A 23,160-nucleotide genomic window follows, 5' to 3' on the forward strand; every position below is an offset into this window, starting at 1 on the left:
TATGAGGGAGTGAATGTTTCTCAGCTCACTTTTGTTTTTGCATGCAGTTTATCCTCTGCTGATCATGTTTTTCTCTCTGTCAGATGACCTGAATCTGGCGGCGGTGATCTCCGGCGCTCTTCTGCTGTGTCTGCTGCTGTTGTTGTGTGCGTTCGGAGTCTGTTACGCCCATCGGCACGGATACTTCAGCCGTGAGTTCTGCACTTTCACACGCAGATCATCATATTCTCTGACCATTTGAGAATTCTGTCAGCAGTTTATTAATGTTTTAATGTTTTCATTTCTGCCGCTGACTCAACACTCACAGGACACAGAGGAAGGTAAGACTAGTTTCCTTATCTTAACTAACAGACTCTGAGTGTGTGTGTGTGTGTGTGTGTGTGAAGGTACTAATCGATCCAGAAGCAGTTTTCGAGTGTCGTAATCGTGTTTTGACCCTCGTTACCGCATGCGATTGCTTGATCACTCCGCGTCTCGCACACACTCTAATTTCCCATAATGCTGCATGACGCACGGCGTGTTTGACCGGCACCGGCTGACTGTAACGCTTGACCTTTGACCTCAGCGGTGCGTTATTGCAGGTCGTTCTGGATCCCGCAGTGTCACGGTGCGGCGCACATAAGCAGCCAGAACCTCAACAGAACCGAACACACGTGAGTCCGACCGTCATGCCAGACACACGCAGGGACCGTAGACAGACACGTGTGTATGTGTGAGAGAGAGAGTGTGTGTGTGTGTGTGTTGTTTCAGAGTTTAACATTGTGTTTTCCTGTGTTTCAGTCAGCATTCAGGATACAGTCACCCTCCAAAGGAAGTGAGTGAGATTATCATATCATTATTGAGAATTCTCATATTGAGATTCTTAACAGATGTTAATAAATACTGTAAGAATATATCACTTATTAGTTCATGTAAGTTCATGCACTAACTATTGTTAATTATTTATAAAGTTTATATATACATTACCAGTCAAAATTTGGACACATTACTATTTTTAATGTTTTTGAACGATGTCTCTTCTGCTCATTAACGCTGCATTTATTTGATCAAAAATACAGAAAAAAACAGTAATATTGTAAAATATTATTACAATTTAAAATAATGGTTTTCTATTTTAATATAATTTAAAATGTAATTTATATCCAGTGATCAAAGCTGAATTTTCAGCATCATTACTCCAGTCTTCAGTGTCACATGATCCTTCAGAAATCATTCTAATATGATGATTTGATGCTCAGTTATTATCAATGTTATTTTTGAAACTTTTTTTCAGGATTCATTGATGAATAAAAGGTTAAAAAGAACAGCATTTATTCAAAATAGAAATATTTTCTAACAATATAAATCTTTACTATCACTTTTTTATCAATTTAACACATCCGTGCTGAATAAAAGTATTAATTTCTTTCATAAAAAAAGAAAGAAAGAAAGAAATACTAACCCCAAACTTTTGAACAGTAGTATATATTGTTACAAAAGATTTTATAAATAAATAAATAAATGATGCTCTTTAACTTTTTATTCATCAAAGAACCCTGAAAAAAGTATCACGTTATAAAAAAAATTAAGCAGCACAACATTTGTAATAAATCATCATATCAGAATGATTTCTGAAGGATCATGTGACACTGAAGACTGGAGTAATGATGTTTTAAAGTATATTATAATAGAAAAACATTATTTTGAATTGTAATAAAATTTTACAATATTACTGATTTTTTTTCTGTAAATTCAGGTTGATGAGCAGAAGAGACATCTTTATTTTTTTTAAATAGAAAAAAAGTATGTAATATTTTAAATTAAATAATTTTTTTTTTGAAATACGGTGACAATTTATATAATTGATATAATAATAATAATAATAATAATAATAATAAAATCTATAATAATTGTATATACTGTACTATGCAGGTTTTTTGTTTTCAATTATTTCAACAATTTATAATAATTCCCTTCCCCCAAAAATGGCAACACTAAAGCTCTAAAAATAATGCTTTTGACAATTTTATCAGTTTTTCTTCTAATTAAATTTTCTTTTATGAATTGATACATTAATACTCTTGCATTATAAATGCAAACAGAGTAAATCATTATCGTTTTACATTATTTTACTGATCATCAGTGGTGAATATTGAATAGAATTATTGGAAAGAAAATGCATTTTTATTATTCTTTTTCCAAATAAAACTTCCATTCAGCAACAGGATGTATTTTGGCGGCTCTGTATCATACTGTTGAGGTTAATTAATTAATATAAAGTTTTTCAGTAATGTACAGAGATGTCATTCTGAATGATTTGTCTCTCTCCAGCCTCAGGATTTCAAACACACTCAGTCGTTCATGCTGTGATGGTGGAAACGACGGATGATGATGATGATGATGATGATTGTGGCGACGCTGGAACCGACATGAAGAAACTGGACACACACAATAAATTCTCTATATCTCGACATAATCTTCCAAACGCCTCTGACAGACTTTAAGAAAACACAAGCAGCTGTTGTGAGAGCCGGTCTCATGTGGTTCTCTTATAAATGTTGGACTCTAGCGCCTCCTGCTGGCCGTTTGTGGTGCAGCAGACCCTCAACCTGATGAACCTGATGAACCAAATGAACCAGAGCGACTGAAACAGTTTAACCCGGTGCCTTTAAACGAGCTGATCGATGTTTGACACGCCGTGCCTTTCATTTCAACCCAATCATGTCTTTATCTGATGAGTGTGAGGATGTGCATCATGCAATTGGGTGAACTGTTGTATATTTTATCAGTATTCTTGTTTTGTTTTGTTTTTTAATAAAAAATAATTGCATTTTTTTTGTCTGAATTGAAACATTTATTTCGCAGACACATTTATTCATTCATCGTGAGATAAGAAATGCTGAAATACAAAGTTCCCAAATCATACAGAGAAGTTGAGATTTGAACAAAAGAAAGTTTCATTTGTCAATATTAATGCTTCAGCTGACATTTTACAGCATTAATTATTTGACCATTTACTGAAAATGTTTAACAATTAAACATTGTTCATGTCGTTCCAAACCCGAATGAAATCAATTCTACAAACCCGATTCCAAAAAAGTTGGGACACTGTACAAATTGTGAATAAAAACAGAATGCAATGATGTGGAAGTTTCAAATTTCAATATTTTATTCAGAATACAACATAGATGACATATCAAACGTTTAAACTGAGAAAATGTATCATTTTAAGGGAAAAATTTCACGGCATCAACACATCTCAAAAAAGTTGGGACAAGGCCATGTTTACCACTGTGTGGCATCCCCTCTTCTTTTTATAACAGTCTGCAAACGTCTGGGGACTGAGGAGACAAGTTGCTCAAGTTTAGGAATAGGAATGTTGTCCCATTCTTGTCTTATACAGGCTTCTAGTTGCTCAACTGTCTTAGGTCTTCTTTGTCGCATCTTCCTCTTTATGATGCGCCAAATGTTTTCTATATGATAATTCTACAGTATATCATGATGTTGTAATTGATGCAGTATGTGGTCTGGCATTGTCATGTTGGAAAATGCAGGGTCTTCCCTGAAAGAGACGACGTCTGGATGGGAGCATATGTTGTTCTAGAACTTGGATATACCTTTCAGCATTGATGGTGCCTTTCCAGATGTGTAAGCTGCCCATGCCACACGCACTCATGCAACCCCATACCATCAGAGATGCAGGCTTCTGAACTGAGCGCTGATAACAACTTGGGTTGTCCTTGTCCTCTTTAGTCCGGATGACATGGCGTCCCAGTTTTCCAAAAAGAACTTCAAATTTTGATTCGTCTGACCACAGAACAGTTTTCCATTTTCCCACAGTCCATTTTAAATGAGCCTTGGCCCAGAGAAAACGCCTGCGCTTCTGGATCATGTTTAGATATGGCTTCTTTTTTGACCTACAGAGTTTTAGCCGGCAACGGCGAATGGCACGGTGGATTGTGTTCACCGACAATGTTTTCTGGAAGTATTCCTGAGCCCATGTTGTGATTTCCATTACAGTAGCATTCCTGTATGTGATGCAGTGCCGTCTAAGGGCCCGAAGATCACGGGCATCCAGTATGGTTTTCCGGCCTTGACCCTTACGCACAGAGATTGTTCCAGATTCTCTGAATCTTTGGATGATATTACGCACTGTAGATGATGATAACTTCAAACTCTTTGCAATTTTTTCTCTGAGAAACTCCTTTCTGATATTGCTCCACTATTTTTGGCCGCAGCATTGGGGGAATTGGTGATCCTCTGCCCATCTTGACTTCTGAGAGACACTGCCACTCTGAGAGGCTCTTTTTATACCCAATCATGTTGCCAGTTGACCTAATAAGTTGCAAATTGGTCCTCCAGCTGTTCCTTATATGTACATTTAACTTTTCCGGCCTCTTATTGCTACCTGTCCCAACTTTTTTGGAATGTGTAGCTCTCATGAAATCCAAAATGAGCCAATATTTGGCATGACATTTCAAAATGTCTCACTTTCAACATTTGATATGTTATCTATATTCTGTTGTGAATAAAATATAAGCTTATGAGACTTGTAAATTATTGCATTCCTTTTTTATTCACAATTTGTACAGTGTCCCAACTTTTTTGGAATCGGGTTTGTATTAAGACAAACTGAGCAATATTTATACAGCGTTTATTAATGATTAGTTGAACATTTAGGCCTACTGATTTTTGATTTCAAAAAACAAAAGTTGTATTGTTTACATTTGTTGAGATTAGCATTAAAGTTTGTTCAACTCAAAATGAAAAATGTCATTTATTCAAACTTTGCCGTTCCAAACCCATATGTAGATTTTTTTTTTTATATTCTCATAATTTTCCATCCAAAGTCTACCTAATTAACTCCCCGCCACTGATGAGTTTTTTCATGTTTTCACTGTTATATGGTAGGGGGCGCTGTTACGCATCTTCTGAAAGATACAGAATCTCCTGATCAAAACACAGGCGAGCGAAGAAGAAGCAGAAACGAGCAATCAATTATCAAACATTAAACAGCATATAAATCAAAACTGTGTAACGTTACTGAATGAAATGTTTAACTCATGAAGAAGAAACGAATGAAGCTTTGATGGACTCGATCTAATCCAGCTGAGTTTTGATCATCATTCTGAATCCCATCCAGACACAGAGTTAAACGATGCAATTCAGTCAATTTGCCCTTGAAAATTTTTAAATGTATATTCTTGATCATTGTCTCTCTGACATTATACAAACCATCTTATAAAATGACCAAAGTCTGTAGAACTGACTTGCAATTTAAGGCTTAAAAATGGTTCTATTTCAAAGATATGAACACAAAATAACTACTGTAAGTCTGGAATTAAATACAGTCGAACTAAAATTTATTCAGATACCTTGAACATTTCATTCATTAATTCAGTTTATTCACTATAGTTTAAAAAAATGGTAATAAAATATGACAAGATCTCAGAGTTAAACTGTGTCAGAAAAAAATAATCTTAATTATGTCATAACACTTAAGCAAAACATGGTCAGGTCAAAGTTTATTTTGCTTTCCTCACTTACATAAATGAACTATAGTGTCCTGCACACACTAGTAAAAATATACCAAAAATGTCAATAATTTTTGGTTTGACTAATTATATATATATATATATATATATATATATATATATGATTGGATTAATCTCCATGTTCATGTCAGGTGTTAAAGTGTTATTGTTAAATAAAGTTATTTTAGTATAATCGATTTATAATTTCATTTTAGTTATTTTAGTACTTCAAATTAAAGTAAACAAAAATGAGATGATGCCTCAGCGATTAGCTAAAATAAAATATGTTTTTTTAAAAATATTTATTTTTAAGGAGCCATGGCATACAGGAAAAAAAGTAAAATGTGCGCACAATTTACTAATTCCTTCCCTAGATTTATAAATCGTGTGCATGATTTAGCAAATCGAGGGAACAAATATATCATGTGCACGATTTAGCCTACTATTTTTTTCCTGCATGTCATGTGTGGGTAATGAAAAAAGTTTTTTTAATGGTTTTAGTTAACGATAACAACCCTGTTAACTAAAACTAGTAAATTTTCAGTGAAAATTTACTAGAAAAGTTGAAATAAAATTAAATTATAAAATGATTTTTAGTTTGTAATATTAGTTTTAAATTTAAAATATGTTTTATTATAATTAGAAATAAATACTGAAATAAATATGCTTAAGTTATTACTCAAACTAAAACAAAGTTAATAAAAGCTAATAAAATAAAAAATAAAGCTAATACTTACAGTGTTCAGCATAAATGAAATCATTCTAATATGCTGATTTGATACTCAGTTATTATCAATGCTATTTTTGGAACCTGTGATACTTTTTTCAGGATTCATTGATGAATAAAAGGTTAAAAAGAACAGCATTTATTCGAAATAAATATAAATCTTTACTATCACTTTTTATCAATTTAACACATCCGTGCTGAATAAAAGTATTAATTTCTTTCATAAAGAAAGAAAGAAAAAAAATTACTGACCCCAAACTTTTGAATGGTAGTGTATATTGTTACAAAAGATTTCTATTTTAAATAAATGCTGATAGTTAACTTTTTATTCATCAAAAAATCCTGGAAAAGTATCACAGGTTATAAAATAATATTAAGCAGCACAACTGTTTCCAACATTGATAATAAATCATCATATCAGAATGATCTCTGAAGGATCGTGTTACACTGAAGACTGGAGTAATGATGCTGAAGATTCAGCTTTGATCACAGGAATAAATTATATTTTAAAGTATATTTAAAAAGAAAACCATAATTTTAAATTGTAATAATATTTCACAATATTATAGTTTTTTCTGTATTTATTATGAAATAAATGCAGCCTTAATGAGCATAAGAGACTTTGTTCAAAAACATTAAAAATAGTCATATTTCCAAACATTTGACTGGTAGTGTAGTAGTTTTTGTTTTGGGGTGTACTCATTTTTGCATCACCCTAATTTGAGTAAAACTGAAAAATGTGTGATCTAAGTTATATTATTAAACTTACCTTCATGTCATAAGTTATTAAACTGTTGGATATTGTTTTCAAAGCGGGTGTACTCATTAACGCTGAGCACTGTAAATGATAAAAACAAAATTACTATTACTATATATATATATATATATATATAAAGACAGCCCAACTTTTTCCTCTTTTAGTGTAGGTTTTAAATGACACTTTTCTCAGTTTTCCGTATAAAAACGTTTGTGGAAAAAAGAAAACAGAAGCAAGACTTAAAAACAGTCATGTTTAATATCCAGATTGTGGCATTCTGGGTGAAACCATGTGCTCCGAGTGTCAGTGCGGGTCAGCAGGAGCGTTTAACACTCTCTAGTGAACACATTGATGGAATGAAACAGAAGCAGCGGGAGTCTGACACGCTCAACAAACAATGAGACACGGCGCAGTCCGCTGAGCGTCAACAATCACCATCAATCCGTTAGGAATGACTAACCGGTTTCTTGTGACCCAGTTGCTGAGCTTCGGCAGACTTTATGGAAACACAAACGCCTCAATTACTGAGGGTTCAGCAGCGGGACGAACGTCAAAACATCAGCGTGATTTTTATAATAAACTGGGATGAGACGTCTGCTGTGTTTCACAGTCTTCACGTGCTGATGTCGTCACTTTTACTGAAGCGCAGTATGGAGAGCGTCTCTCGTCCAGCCTGACGGGACAAACACGCGTGTCCGTTCAGCCCGGATTTCCCCAACAGAGACAGGATCTCATCTGGAGAAGACAAAAACACGAGTACAGATCAGAAACTGTGAGTGTGAAGATGCTGATGCGACTCTGAACGTCACGCACATCACACCTGGATCATTATCTGACACGACCACCAGGTAAAACAGCCCGTGATCCGACAGCAGCTGTGGAATCATGGGGAAGAACCGGTCCATCACCTCTCGGCCGCGTATCCCACCGGCCCACGACGCCTCGATCCCTGCGGCTGCCCACCTGTGCATAAAAACACACGACTCATGAGGCTGAAAAATAATAGCGACATCTCTTCCCAACGTCAGAAACAAGTGGTGGTTTATTATAATGGAGTCCCGGATCACATCAGAGGATTTTATGTTTGTTCGGAGCATTTTATTTTGTATCAGTGTCACATGACATCACACTCGTTTACCTCCTCTGACGGTGTGACGACATATGGCGGATTGAAAACAAGCACGTCCACTTTTCCATTCAGCCTCGGCAAAAGACACTGGACCTGCGAGACACGACAGAACTTCTGAGACATGACGAACATGAGAGCATCAGACTGTGAAATATGACTCCATCTCAGCAGAGCCTGTGCTGCAGCGGATGATTGACAGGTGAGGGGGCGGGTCTTCCGGTGACAATATTAAGCGTTGACGCATTGGATTAATCCGTAGGGATTTTCATATTAGCTGTTTAAAAGTATTATTGTAAAAGTATTATCAGATGTATATGTTTTATTATAGTTTTTGTTAAAATTTTGAATTAGGTTTTATTTCTATATTTTCTGTTTTCACTTTAATTTTTTGCGTTTTTGTCATTTAAAAAAATGTCTATATAGGTTTTATTCATTAGTTTAATTTATTTAATTTTAGTTATTTTAGTACTTCAGCTTAAAACTAAATGAAAATGTTGCCTTGGTAAGTCGCTGAAATAAAATAAAATTATATTTTAATAACGTTTATTTTGTTTAATGAAAAAAATATTTAAAAATGGTTTTATGTTTAGTTAATGGTAATAAATCTTGTTTTTAACCAAAACTAAAATCAAAAGCTTACTATTACTTCAAATAAATGTTTCAGTTGAAGTACTAAAGAGAGTCGTCAGTGGCAGCTGCCAAAACATTCCATAGCAACCAAACAGAGTACCCTAGCAACCGTTTAACAAGACCTGCATCTCTGCATCAGAACATCGTATAGAGATGAGGGTTGGCTCTTTTGACTCATGCTAGCAAACTGGACTTTCAACATGCTACACATGCTAGCAGTGAATAGCTACATGCTAATAGCAAATTAGCTTAGGGTTAAAACATGATAAAAATAAGTCAAAATATCCTAGTATCATGCTAGCAAAATGCTAATCATCTTGCTTAAAAAAATACTAACAACATGGTAATCATGTTAGCAAACATGCTAATTGTGTGATCATCTTGCTAAAAATATTAACATAATGTTAAAATTGTCTAGTTAAAAAATGTTAACAACATGGTATTCATGTTAGCATTATGTTAATCGTGTTAAATTCTTAACAACATGGTAATTGTGTTAGAATCATGTTAACAACATGATAATCGTATTAGCATTTTGCAAAAACCATATAAACAACATAGTAATTTTGTTAGCATCATGTTAACAACATGTTAATCGTGTTAGCATCATGTTAGCAAAGTGCTAATCTTGTTATCATCTTGTTAAAAAATGTTCACAACATGGTATTCATGTTAGCATTACGGTATCAACATGTTAATCATGTTAACATCTTGCTAAGACATGCTAGCAACATGGTAATTGTGTTAGAATCATGCTAGCAACATGCTAATTGTGTTAGTATCATGCTAACAACATGATAATCATGTTAGCATCTTGCTAAAAAAGTACTAACGACATGGTAATTGTGTTAACATCACGTTAACAAAATGCTAATTGTGTTACCATCATGTTAGCAAAATGCTAATCGTATTAACATCTTGTTAAAAAATGCTAGCAAACATGGCAATCATGTTAGCATTATGCTAACATCATGCTAACATCATGTTAGCAACATGTTAATCATCTTAGTATCTTTATAAAAAAATGTTAACATGTTAATCATTTTAGCATTTTGTTAAAACATTTTTTAAAAACATGGTAATCATGTTAACATCATGATAACACACTAATTGTGTTAGCATCTTGTTAAAAACATGTTAGCATAATGCTATCAACATGTTAGCATCATGCTTTTTGTATTTGCGCACAGCACGCACCACTCACATTTTCTTCAGGAAATGTACATTCTAGTTATTACTGATATTTTGCACGAGGAAGTGACAATTTTTTCCTCTTGAACACGTGGGATGGAAACGCTGCAAATGTTTTATGCGACATTCCAATATCGCGCACAATTTAAATTCTCGACGTTGAATGGAAACACAGCGAATGACAAACGTCCATCTGCGGATCTCACCAGGTCAGTGACGACCGGCTGCAGCTGCAGGTGGTTGATGTCAGACGTCTGCAGTGTGCACTGCGCAGCCGCTGGATTCACATCAGTGCAGCTGCAGAACACACACACCACAAGTCAAGTCAGCTGTATTTCTACAGCGCTTTATACAATACAGATTGCTTCAATAACAGAATAACTTTACTTTTTCTGTACTCACAGATATAACGCTTCAGACCCGACCACAGACGCAAGGAAGGCCGATACGACACCGGAGCCGCTGCCCACCTCCAGACACACGGACGGCCTGAAAACATCGACACGTCAGAAGATCGTCAGAATCACAGAGCGGCGTCTGGAGGAGTGAGAGTCAATCACCTGCTTCCCTTCAGCCGATCAGCGTCTTTCTCCAGAGCGTCAATCAGGAGGAACGAATCTTCAGCAGGATCGTACACGTCTGAGAAAGAGCCGCGGCCGGCGTGAGCGTACAGGGGCGTCGGGTACATAAGAGCAGCGTCTGATGGGAAAAATCAATTAAAGTCGGCATTAAAGTGAAGTTGCACTCATCTTTTCTTCCCTGTTGTGCTGTATATATGAGTGAAACGCTTCTCAAACAAGAACAAATGTAGGGCGGGGCTTGATTTCATCCGTGGGGAATTGATTGGATGGTTGTTGTTTGCTATTGGTGGATCTCATGTGAGTGACCGCCCTCGAGATGTCGCTGCAAGTTATTCTGATTCGAGATTATGAATTTAACACAATAATAATAAATAACACTGCAATATTGCATAAAATATAGCAATTGACCCTTCGCAAGGAGTTTGATTGACAGGCGATCTAACCAATCATAACAACATTCCTTCTGATGTTCATTCATGTTTATTTGATGCTATAAATGAACTAGTAGGAAGAGATGATCGGTTCCTGAGCTGCTTGAGCTGAGGTGCTACAGCGATTCAAAGCGATGAATGTTTACATTTCTTTAAAAAATTTGAATTTTAAATTTGTTTCAGAGCATAAGTAACCTGCTCTGTCTTGTCTGTCGATGCGTTATCAGTGTCTTCTTTGCTCCGCGATGTATTTTTCACTGCGTGAGAACATGATGTGTGGCGAGAGATCGGCATGGCTTGTCGGACATAGTAACAGTAACTAAAGGGTCTTTGCGAAGGGTCAATTGTCAATTTTGATTTCATGGTGACTTTAATGGGGTTCTCAAACAGAAAAAGTACCACAGTCCAGTTCTGCTCATGGGTGGTCAAACGTTTCTAAACAGATTTTATAAGCCTCGTGCTGCCAAACCAAACCGGCCTCAGCACGAACCGGGCTCAATCTGGTTTTAAGTGTCGTTTCACACGCAAACTGCTTGATTTGGAGTTTTATGGTTGTATTTTCTGAGCTTTGGCACGTTGGAGCGCTCGATGGTGTGAACGTTAAAAGCCCCGAGCGTGCTCTGAAAACAAGAAGATTAAGAGAAGAGAAGTTTACAATGTCTTAATGAAGTCTATAAATCCCGCAGCATCCGTCTGAACGAACGGGCTTCGACACGTGAGCTTCGGCTCGACTCGATCGCTCCATCAAATAAACCTGATTCCAAACATCTGGAATAACGCTGCTGATTTGGGTCCTTTTATACACAGCTGTAAACATATGCAACACAGTCAAGCCCTGCAGCACATTCTGCATACACATACTCTATCTATCTATCTATCTATCTATCTATCTATCTATCTATCTATCTATCTATCTATCTATCTATCTATCTATCTATCTATCTATCTATCTATCTATCTATCTATCTATCTATCTATCGATACCAATTTTGGATTTATTTTTTTAGCCAGCAATATAGTAATATAGTAAAAGGCATGTTTTTGCTCACCCCTAAATAGGGGCAAATTTGTGGGGTATTTTAAGCTGAAACTTGACCAGACTAGAGACATTACATTATGTGAAAGAGGGCATAATAGGTGCCTTTTAACCCAACATGCTGGGTTTGTCCATATTTTACCCAACTTGGGTTGTTTTTAACCCAGCATTTTTTAGAGTGTATATATATATATATATATATACAGGGAGTGCAGAATTATTAGGCAAGTTGATTTTCTGATCATATTTTTTTCCCAAGCACATTTTACCAATTCCAATCCACATCAATCTTAATAACTACTATTAATATTGTTTTTAATCATTTATAAGTGATATATAATTGTTCATGAAGGCTGGAAATGAAAAATGCCTTATATTCAGGTGTGCAGAATTATTAGGCAAGTTTTCTTTTACAGGCAAAATGAGCCAAAAAAGAGATTTAACTCAGACTGAAAAGTCAAAAATTATTAAATACTCATGAGAAGGACGCAATACTAATGCAATACTAGAAATTGCAAAGTTAAAGCATGACCAAGGGACAGCAAAATGCTCATTGGGTCAGCGGGGTCAGACAAAAACAGGTGGAAAAGAAAAGACACATGTTAACTGCAAAATAATTAAGAATTAAGGTGAAGAATTAAGTGTGAAACCATCAGGAACCCTTTAGTCTCCAGCGCCACCATTTTCCAGAGCTGCAACCTACCTGGAGTCTCCAGAAGTGCAAGGTGTTAGGATCTCAGAGACTTAGGTTAGCTAAAGAATCCTAAAAAATGACCTGCACTTGATAAGAATCACAAGCTGAAGTGTTATAAAATACATGAAGACTGGGTTTTTATAGGCCTTATAGACAGACAGCTTGAGAATGACTCCTGATGGACCAGCACCACATCCTCTTGTACCACTGTTTGAAGAATTTATCCAGAATCTGGCAGTAAGGTGTTTGAGTTCACTTTTAGTCCATCTCTTATCCTGAAATGTCTGTCTTGCAGAGATGGACTAAAAATGATCTTCCAAAACTTACTGCCAGATTCTGGAAGATAAATTCTTCAAACAGTGGTACAAGAGGATGTGGTGCTGGTCCTTCAGGAGTCACTCTCAAGCTGTCTGTTTATGAGGCCTATAAAAACCCAGTCTTCATGTATTTTATAACACTTCAGCTTGTGATTCTTATCAAGTGCGGGTCATTTTTTAGGATTCTTTAGCTAACCTAAGTCTCTGAGATCCTAACACCTTGCACTTCTGGAGACTCCAGGTAGGTTGCAGCTCTGGAAAATGGTGGCGCTGGAGACTAAAGGGTTCCTGATGGTTTCACACTTAATTCTTCACCTTAATTCTTAATTATTTTGCAGTTAACATGTGTCTTTTCTTTTCCACCTGTTGTTGTCTGACCCCGCTGACCCAATGAGCATTTTGCTGTCCCTTGGTCATGCTTTAACTTTGCAATTTCTAGTATTGCATTAGTATTGCGTCCTTCTCATGAGTATTTAATAATTTTTGACTTTTCAGTCTGAGTTAAATCTCTTTTTTGGCTCATTTTGCCTGTAAAAGAAAACTTGCCTAATAATTCTGCACACCTGAATATAAGGCATTTTTCATTTCCAGCCTTCATGAACAATTATATATCACTTATAAATGATTAAAAACAATATTAATAGTAGTTATTAAGATTGATGTGGATTGGAATTGGTAAAATGTGTTTGGGAAAAAAATATGATCAGAAAATCAACTTGCCTAATAATTCTGCACTCCCTGTATATATATATATATATATATATATATATATATATATATATATATATATATATATATATATTCTAAATAGGTTCCATATTCACATTGACAGGGGTTTCATGGAAAAGTCTACAGAAATTAAAAAAAATAAAAATAATAAGATTAAAATAAATACATAAAAATGCGATTAAAATATTAGTGAACAATAAATGTGAAATTAACAATACATTTAACATTACATTACTATAGTGAGTGTATTAGATACATGATATATATATATATACACACATATACACATACACATACATATATATGCATGCATATATATATATATATATATATATATATATATATATATATATATATATATATATATATATATATATATATATATATGCACACATATGCACACACACACATATATGCATATATGTGTGCGCACACACACACACACACACACACACACACACACACACACACACACACACACACACACACATATACTTTGTGGACATGGTATCATGATAATACAGCGGTATTATTTGAATAAACTTTTAGTAAATATAAATACTATGGTTTGTTCATACTGTAATCATTCTATACCATGGTATATTTCGAAATACTATGGTATTACCACATTTTTGTAAAGAGTGGTCGCTACATACACACGTAATCGTTATGGTTATTATTTTAAACCCATTATTCTTTTTGACATAGAAATATATTTAAACGTTACACTATTTATGATGATGAAGGTGTTTCTTACCCTTTCTGCTCCAAGCGCATGATTTTCAAACACACCAGCGCGTGGACTCGGTATATTGCACTTCCGGGTACTGTCACATGTGCATTATGGGAGTCGTAGTTCTTCAACATGGAGTTGTATTCACTTGACCTCGTGATATATTCTGTATGTTAATCATAACTGATGTTATGAAAATAACTGTTTGTAAATCTCTCAATCCTCCGACAAACCGTTTATCTCAAATTTTCTAATCCGTGACGAATATATCAGAAAAAAAGTAGCCTACTTTCTTTTATTTTCTCCAGATGGCCTTGGTTACAGCTTCCACGTGCTGTTTAACCTACTAACAACACTGCAAACTCTCAATTATAGATACAAGAGGGACTCATAAAAGACAAGCAATAAAACATGTAATTTCTGCGTGCGGCGAGTGATAAATAACTTGTATTAATTTAGACATTCCTGGATCTGCAGAGCTTCACAGGGGCCAGAACAGGGCCCGAGGGGGCGGAGCCTGGAGTCGTCACACTGCAGAATTCGTCCAATGGAGTGAAAGTTTGGCTCTAATGAGAAGGTCAGCAACCGGTTCTTTGACCCCAGAATGAAAAATAGATTTTCGAGTTTAGGTAAACTGTTCTGTCCTTCAAGATTATTTTAGTGAAAAAAATTACTTTTCAATTGTCTATATATATATATATATATATATATATATATATATATATACACACACACACAGAATATGATGCATATATAATGTCCAAATTTGCAAGACATTATGTCCAAGAATAAGGAGAAATGGATGCTGTAAACTATCAATAGAGGGCAGCATTGATCTATATGTCGTTTTCTTTCAGTTTCTCAGTTTTTCCTCCAAGTTGAGTTTCCTCCAAGCACCTTTTGGAAAGAAACATGCCAATATCAGTTATTATCTTTGTTCTGGATCATAATGTTCAATTAAATCCTGCAGGACAGGTCAGTCACGAGTGCAAAAACACATGCAGATAAATCCAGCTATAAGAAACAGTCCTCACACCGTGTGCCATAAATCCACACCGTACAAAACACCTTCAGATGGGCTTCTGTTTCATTCACGCCTTCAGCTCCAGGTGTTAAACAAATACAGATCTAGAATTGATGCCTGACACAAAACAGCGAAACACCGCAGAAACAGACACATGTCAGTGTGTTTTAAAGCAGAGCTTCTCCACAGGTGGGTCTTGATCCAGAAAAACGCCTCTGATGATGATGGGTCACGGACATCTGGGAAAAACTACACCAAGATCCAGAAAATTCTGTATAGGATAATAACACTCAGAAACAAAAGGTACAAATGCTGTCACTGGGGTAATACCCTCACAACTTTGTACCTTATTTATCCCTTAAAGAGTGCATATTATAAGCTTGTGTGAAAACAAAAACTTTTAAGAGGACAAAACGCTTCTCATATCATTTGCTGATGATGTCACAGGCTGCGCATCCAATCAAACGACAGTATTATAGTCAAATTAGACAGGTTGTGTGATGCCCTTATTCTCAAAAACTATACAAGGTCAAAAAAAATATACCCAACTAACAAAACAAACCTTTAAATGTTCATAACCAGTTTTTAAAATGTTTTAAAACTTTTTTTCTTGGTCATGCGAGCGTTAAGGAAACATTTTATTTGATCATTTTGCAAACATTACTGGAGTGTTACTTTAGAATGTTCTGTGAACAAGTGGAAACATTTAAAATGTTTATTATCATTATTAAAGACCAGAAAAATGAATGTTCTATTAACTTAAGTGGAAGAACTGAATAACTTCATAATAACACCCTGTGGACGACATATTGTTGGGTCTATGTATGTTAAAATGAATATATAGAACATTTTCTTTATTAGAAGCAAACCCAGCTGAGAAGCTCTGGTCTTTTAATGGTTCCTAATGATGTAAAGCGACTGATCTTCGCTCATCAGTCATGCGGTTCAGGATGCTGGTCGTGTCACAGGCCGTTTGCTCCGACCGTGACCCGGCTGCGATCAACAGGAGGGAAGATTTAACACTTCCTAGCCTTCTTTTCCCCCAAATGCCCGACATGAAAGATGTGTCAATTCAGCTCCTGCTTTTACTTCAAGTTTTTGTTGCAAAGTTTGCATGTGAAGTCAAGTCAGCTTTATTTCCACAGCGCTTTATGCAGTTTCAAAGCAGCTTATAAACAGGAACAGAATCATTAGCTGTGTTTCCATCCAAAGCTGCGGATTTAACTTGTGCGCAAAATTGGAATATCGCATAAAACGTTTGTGAATAAAACAGCATCTCCATCCCATGCATCACTTTCTGGTGCAAAATATCAGTATCAGTAGGCCTAATAAAAATGTAAGTTGTTGCAATCGGGCTCTTTTTCCCTCAATCATAAATGAAACGCAATAAACACTGTTCGTGTTTGGGAACACAATCTTGTGAGACGCTTCTGGAGGAATTAAACCAAATCATTCTGATGACAGACTTTGATTCAGGCGTTTCAGAACCAACATTTAATGCTGCAATGCAATTGGTCCGCTGATTAGTCCGGTTATCCAATCACAGCCTCTGCTGAGGCAAAGTCACATGAGGTTTTTGAGGGATTTATTCAGTAAATGTGTTTCCATGTACATGAGTGCATGAGTTTATGTGCATTTTTAGAATTCATGTGCATTTTGACATTTCCATGCAGCGTTTTTTAATGCAATATCCCAAAATGTGCATAAAAATTGGTGGATGGAAGCTAATAATGCAAACTTCATCAAATCTGTGACAAATTCTGCTGTAAAGCAATAGAGTCATTGTTCTGCTCAATTCAGGCAACATCTGTGCATGCAAAATCAATAGTTCATGCAAAACTAAGAATTCTGCCATCATGTCGTTTCAAACATATTTCTGTCATTTTTCTGCTTTTGAGTTTTGAGCAAATGATGGCAAAATATAAATTTTTTAAAGAGTCAACATCTTTCCATTTGCGTGCAACCTTTCAGAGAGGTTTACAGGAAGATCTCGAACTGTAAAAGTTGTGCTGTTCTCCTCCGAGCCAAACGTTCAGCTCCTCGATCCGTCTCTGCGGTTGTAGCCTTGCTTTTATGAGGCTGAAGTTATAACTCGGATTAAATGAATGAAGTGTCTGCCTTTTTTGCATTCGAAAATTGCGAGTGTTCATTGAAGCCAGCTGTGTGCATTCTTCAGACCGCTTTGTTCGGGATGTTCTGGTCTTCTCTGGAGACGGCGAGCTGCGCAGAGCTTTACGAGAGATCGGCGGGTAGAATGAAGCTCATAAACATGCGGTTCAAAGCACTTCAACAGCAGACGCTTCGTTAGGGGATTTGTACTTGTGAAGCACGTACTGAATGTTTAGCTTTCTGATCTGAGTTTATGTCAGGATAATGGAAGTAGATTTATAATATCATACACCGATCAGGCATAACATTATGAGCACCTTCCTAATATTGTGCTTCATCCTTTAACCCTGACCCGTCGAGGCATGGACTCCTCTAGACCCCTGAAGGTGTGCTGTGGTATCTGCACCAAGATGTTAGCAGCAGATCCTTTAAGTCCTGTAAGTTGCGAGGTGGATCCTCCATGGATCGGACTTGTTTGTTCAGCACATCCCACAGATGCTCGATTGGATTGAGATCTGGGGAATTTGGAGGCCGAGTCAACACCTCAAACTCGTTGTTGTGCTCCTCAAACCATTCCTGTTTTGTGTCAGGAGCATTATCCTGCTGAAAGAGGACACAGCCACCAGGGAATACCGTTTCCATGAAAGAGTGTGCATGGTCTGCAACAATGCTTAGGTAGGAGGTACGTGTCAAAGTAACATCCACATGGATGCAGGACCCAAGGTTTCCCAAAGCATCACACTGGCTCTGCTGGCTTGCCTTCTTCCCATAGTGCATCCTGGTGCCATGTGTTCTGATCCAGTCTTCTAGCCATCACAATTTGGTCCTTGTCAAACTCACTAAAATCAAAATGTTCACTTGCTGCCTAATATATCCACCCACTAACAGGTGCTGTGATGAATCAAATAACCAAATAAATAACCAAAATATATAAATTCCGTGTCTTAAAGTCGTTGGATGATAATAAAAATAATAATAATAAATGCATACATTTTTTTTTTTTATTTCTTAATATGGAACTGGTGTGCATATGAATTATATGCCTGGAATATAGTCAATTCCCCAAAACCTCCTTTAAAACAGTTCATAAATGTCAGTACTGTAGAAAAATGAGTGATATATAGCATAAATATTCCAATAAAATGGCAAATATTTTACACATCTCTCACATGAATTCCAAAGAACACCATTAATGCGTTTCTGAAGCATCAGCGCACAGATGTCCTGATCACTGGACACCGGTGAAGAATATGACTGTTGGAAAGAGAACGGCTCTAGTCGCTTATTAAATTATTATGGGGGTCCGTGAGGGAAAGCATTAGATAGATAAATGAGGTACAGCAGGAATGTTCACAGGTGATGTCTCTGGTTACGGGGAATGGGGTGTTTGTGTTTAAACGATAGCTCATCAGGGCCACGGAGTCGAGATTTATTCCGCCGCGGGAGCGCGAGGTGGATAAAGCGAGGCGCAGGAGTAACATATACTGTGAATTTATCACAGCGAGGCTCGGGGAGCGACCGGATTCCTCACGCCGTGCTGTCCGTCATCTTCAGTGTTCCGATCAGACCCAGAGGAAAAGGAGAAAGAAGCAAAACAAGGCAAGCTTGCATTAAGTCATTTGTTGTGTGAGTGTCGCTCGAGAAGCAGAGAGCAAACCGTCAGCGCTCTGAAGGCCACATTCGACCGACGTGTCCGCCATCTTAGAACGGTCGTCACCCACAGTAAAAAATTAACTCAGTACTACAGGTTTTTAAACTATGGTAACTTTTTATTGTTGTAGCCTATTAAATGCACAACATTCCATTTGATTATTTTGCATATTTATCTATATATATATATATATATATATATATATATATATATATATATATATATATATATTAAATGATTGGAATAAGAAGGAAATATCCTATATAATTTAAAATTGGCACTCAGTTCAAGTCTATGGGATTTTTCTGCCTGTTTTATTCATCCCCCATCACGTTGAAGTTTAATAAGGTTAGGTTATTTAAATCTCAAACCCTAATATGAGCAATAGTAATAGCAATGCTTGGCTTAGTAAACACCACTAATTAAGAGTTATTAAATGAAGGCGAGAGAGGTGAAGCAACAGCAGGTCAGATCAAAGGTGAGTGGATTTATCCGTCTATAGGGAGGTTGAGCGCGACGCACAGCTGCTGCGTGTTAAAGTTATACTACCGCGGATGGAGAAGTTACGCTGAAACTCTGACTTTACTGCCTTTCTCTGTCTTACACACACACTGAGCCTATAAAGAGACAGTTTGGCCTGCTTTCACCAGAGGACTAGTAAATGGCAGAGCGGGTTGTTTTCTCGGTTAATGATGGCGTACGTGTGAGGGTGGAGGGTTGGTGGGTTATCACAACTGCCGTCTTCTTGGTATAAAAATAAAAAACTATGGTAATTCTACATTTCTTGGGACACTATCATGATGGAAAAACACAATTTCACCATCGTTTACCAGCTAACAAATAGCTTACATGTTCTAAGAACGTTTATCTAACATTCTCGATAACATTATGGGAAAGTTACTTTTGAATATTCTAAAACAAGTTGTAATGTTTAAAAAATGTTAGACTAGTGTCCAACTAAAATGTTTCAGAAAAAAGGTTCTATGAAATTTCGATGTTGGCTTGAGAAAGCCTAGCCTGAAAGTTTGAAGTAATTGAAAAAGCCTGAAGTGTGAAATAGTTTACAGAGAGAGAAAGAGAGAGAGAGTTTAAAAAGTTTTAAGTTTGAACTAGTTTTAAAAGCTCAAAGTCTGAAGGTCTTATGTCTCTCAGACAAATCGTTTGCTATGCGGTTGCTAGGGTATTCTGGGTGTTGCTGTGTGGTTGCTAGGGTACTTGGGTGGTTGCTAGGGTGTTGCTATGCGCTTTCTAGGGTATTCTGTGTGGTTGCTATGGTGTTGTTATGCTATTGCTCTGGTACTCTGGGAGATTACTAGGGTGTTGCTATGTGGTTTCTGGGGTATTATGGGTGATTGCTAGGGTGTTGTTATGTGTACTCTGTGTGGTTGCTAGGGTGTTGCTATGCAGGTACTTGGGTGGTTGCTATGCAGGTACTCTGTGTTGTTGCTAGGGTGTTGCTATGTGGTTTTTAGGGTATTCTGGGTGGTTGCTAGGGTGTTGCTATGCGGGTACTTGGGTGGTTGCTATGCTATTCCTATGGAGGTACTCTGTGTGGTTTCTAGGGTGTTGCTATGTGGTTTCTAGGGTATTCTAGGTGGTTGCTAGGGTGTTGCTATGTGGGTACTCTGTGTGGTTGCTAGGGTGTTGATATGCGGGTACTTGGGCTGGTTGCTATGCGGGTACTTGGGTGGTTGCTATGCTGTTGCTATGCAGGTACTCTGTGTGGTTGCTAGGGTGTTGCTATGTGGTTTCTAGGGTATTCTGGGTGGTTGCTAGGGTGTTGCTATGTGGGTACTCTGTGTGGTTGCTAGGGTGTTGGTATGTGGGTACTTGGGCTGGTTGCTAGGGTGTTGCTATGCTTTTGTTATGGTACTCTGGGAGGTTGCTAGGGTGTTGCTATGTGGTTTATAGGTTATTATGGGTGGTTGCTATGCGGGTAATCTGTGTGGTTGCTAGGGTGTTGCTATGCTGTTGCTATGGAGGTACTCTGTGTGGTTTCTAGGGTGTTGCTATGTGGTTTCTAGGGTACTCTGTGTGGTTGCTAGGATGTTGGTATGCGGGTACTGGGGCTGGTTGCTAGGGTGTTGCTATGTGGGTACTTGGGTGGTTGCTATGATGTTGCTATGCAGGTACTCTGTGTGATTTCTAGGGTGTTGCTATGTGGTTTCTAGGGTATTCTGGGTGGTTTCTAGGGTGTTGCTATGTGGGTACTCTGTGTGGTTGCCAGGGTGTTGGTATGCGGGTACTTGGGCTGGTTGCTAGGGTGTTGCTATGCTGTTGTTATGGTACTCTGGGAGGTTGCTAGGGTGTTGCTATGTGGTTTATAGGTTATTATGGGTGGTTGCTATGCGGGTACTCTGTGTGGTTGCTAGGGTGTTGCTATGCTGTTGCTGTGGTACTTTGGGTGGTTGCTAGTGTATTTTAGTGGTTGTTAGGGTACTCAGGGTGGCTTCATAAACAATATATTAATAATGTTTTTATCCTAATGTTTTGAGAACATTTATAAAGACCAGATGACTTTGAACGAACGTTCTATTAACGTTACTGGAAGAATGTTTGTTCACAACTTTGAGAGAACCTTATGAAAGCATTCCCTGTTATTTGGTATTGTCACGTATCTAATAAAGCAACAGAAACAGCCCAGTGCAGTAGGTCTGGAAGGGTTTAAGTGATGGTGTAGAGGTCAGGATTACACGGGTCAAGAGCGGGATCTCTGACATCGGCGAGGTCAGTCAATGGAAACGAGAGGAAATCTAGCGGGATTGAGAAAATCTCCGCCTGCAGCACTGAAACTTTACGGCTACAGCCGTTGAGACTCACACAAGCCCAGCTAAAGCACGCTTTACAGCCGATCAGGAGCAGCCAATGGGCTCGTTTGAGAGCGAGACATCAGATCAGTGTGTGTGTGTGTGTGTGAGTGTGGGAACGGACCATACAAGGTGCTTTCCAAAGTTTCCTACAGATTCATGCATGTTCCCAAGAGTGCTTTTGCTTTTAGATGCATGAAACTCACTCTGTTCAGATGGTGAATAGTGTCCACGTTTGCAATAACAATTAAACACTGAAATGGAAGAATACCTAAAGACATAATGAATGTCTTTCACATAGTAGTAACATAGTTTTTAAAATTTTCTATTGATTTTATTTATTTTTAGTGATGTCACTAAAACAACATTCTCAAAAGTGCATTTGTATTTAGATCCATGAAATTGACCCTTCGCAAAGACTGTTACTGTTGCTACGTCCGACAAAAAGCCATGCCGCTCTCACGCTACACATCATGTTCTCATGCAGTGAAAAATACATCTGACAATGTGCCGAGAGACAAGACAGAGCAGGTTACTGCTGCTGGATGATAAAACTACTCTGAGGACCTTAGCAACCACATAACAATGCCCTGGCAACCGCCTCCATCACTCTAGCATCACCGAGATGAGATTTGAGCTGGAAAACATCAGTCACAGTTAAACTCTCTCTAGCTTTACCTTCAATATTTGTGTCCTTTCGAACTCAGTTTTTCTCATTAATGTCTTGTTTTTGGGAGTGCGGATGTTCTACTTTGTCTTATCAACAGTGGTGGCTGTCGGGAAAGCAGGTTGGACGGACTGTCCTCTTCCTCAGACAGCATGTTCTCTTTCACAGATCTAACAAATCTTTTCTTCAAAATACCATGCAGATGATGTCTGGAGAACAGGATCTCATATCAGACATCCACACACAGTCGTATTAAACGAAATTCAACTTCAAATTCATGCACATCCTGAGAAAATCTTCTTTATTTCTTTAGTCAAAGATTTATCTGGAGAACAAACACTGATCAGCACCTGATGACTGACTTAACAATTGTTACTAATTAGTTTTAAAGATGCATGAAAGCAGTGTTCATTGAGACTGTTTTTTATGCTCTT

At 37.2% G+C, this 23,160-nt stretch overlaps 2 protein-coding genes across 2 annotated transcripts in view; one reads left to right on the forward strand and one right to left on the reverse strand.

The window, feature by feature from the left end:
- jam2a (junctional adhesion molecule 2a) overlaps positions 1–2,813 on the forward strand; it is a 15,757-nt gene extending 12,944 nt beyond the window's left edge. The window contains 5 exon segments of the mRNA XM_048198185.1: positions 84–191; positions 308–320; positions 582–653; positions 781–814; positions 2,311–2,813. Of these exon segments, the coding sequence (XP_048054142.1) occupies positions 84–191; positions 308–320; positions 582–653; positions 781–814; positions 2,311–2,349 (266 nt within the window). The 3' untranslated portion in view covers positions 2,350–2,813.
- Positions 2,814–7,236: 4,423 nt separating this feature from the next.
- Positions 7,237–14,609, reverse strand: n6amt1 (N-6 adenine-specific DNA methyltransferase 1). The gene is made up of 7 exons (XM_048198186.1): positions 14,493–14,609; positions 10,508–10,646; positions 10,350–10,436; positions 10,154–10,244; positions 8,126–8,219; positions 7,818–7,952; positions 7,237–7,732 (listed from the first exon to the last, which is right to left on the reverse strand). The coding sequence occupies exons 2-7, from the start codon at positions 10,633–10,635 to the stop codon at positions 7,611–7,613; spliced, it is 657 nt and encodes a 218-aa protein (XP_048054143.1). The 5' UTR covers positions 10,636–10,646; positions 14,493–14,609; the 3' UTR covers positions 7,237–7,610.
- Positions 14,610–23,160: the final 8,551 nt, after the last annotated feature.

The sequence above is a fragment of the Megalobrama amblycephala genome, linkage group LG7, assembly GCF_018812025.1.
Source record: "Megalobrama amblycephala isolate DHTTF-2021 linkage group LG7, ASM1881202v1, whole genome shotgun sequence".
Taxonomy (NCBI): domain Eukaryota; kingdom Metazoa; phylum Chordata; class Actinopteri; order Cypriniformes; family Xenocyprididae; genus Megalobrama; species Megalobrama amblycephala.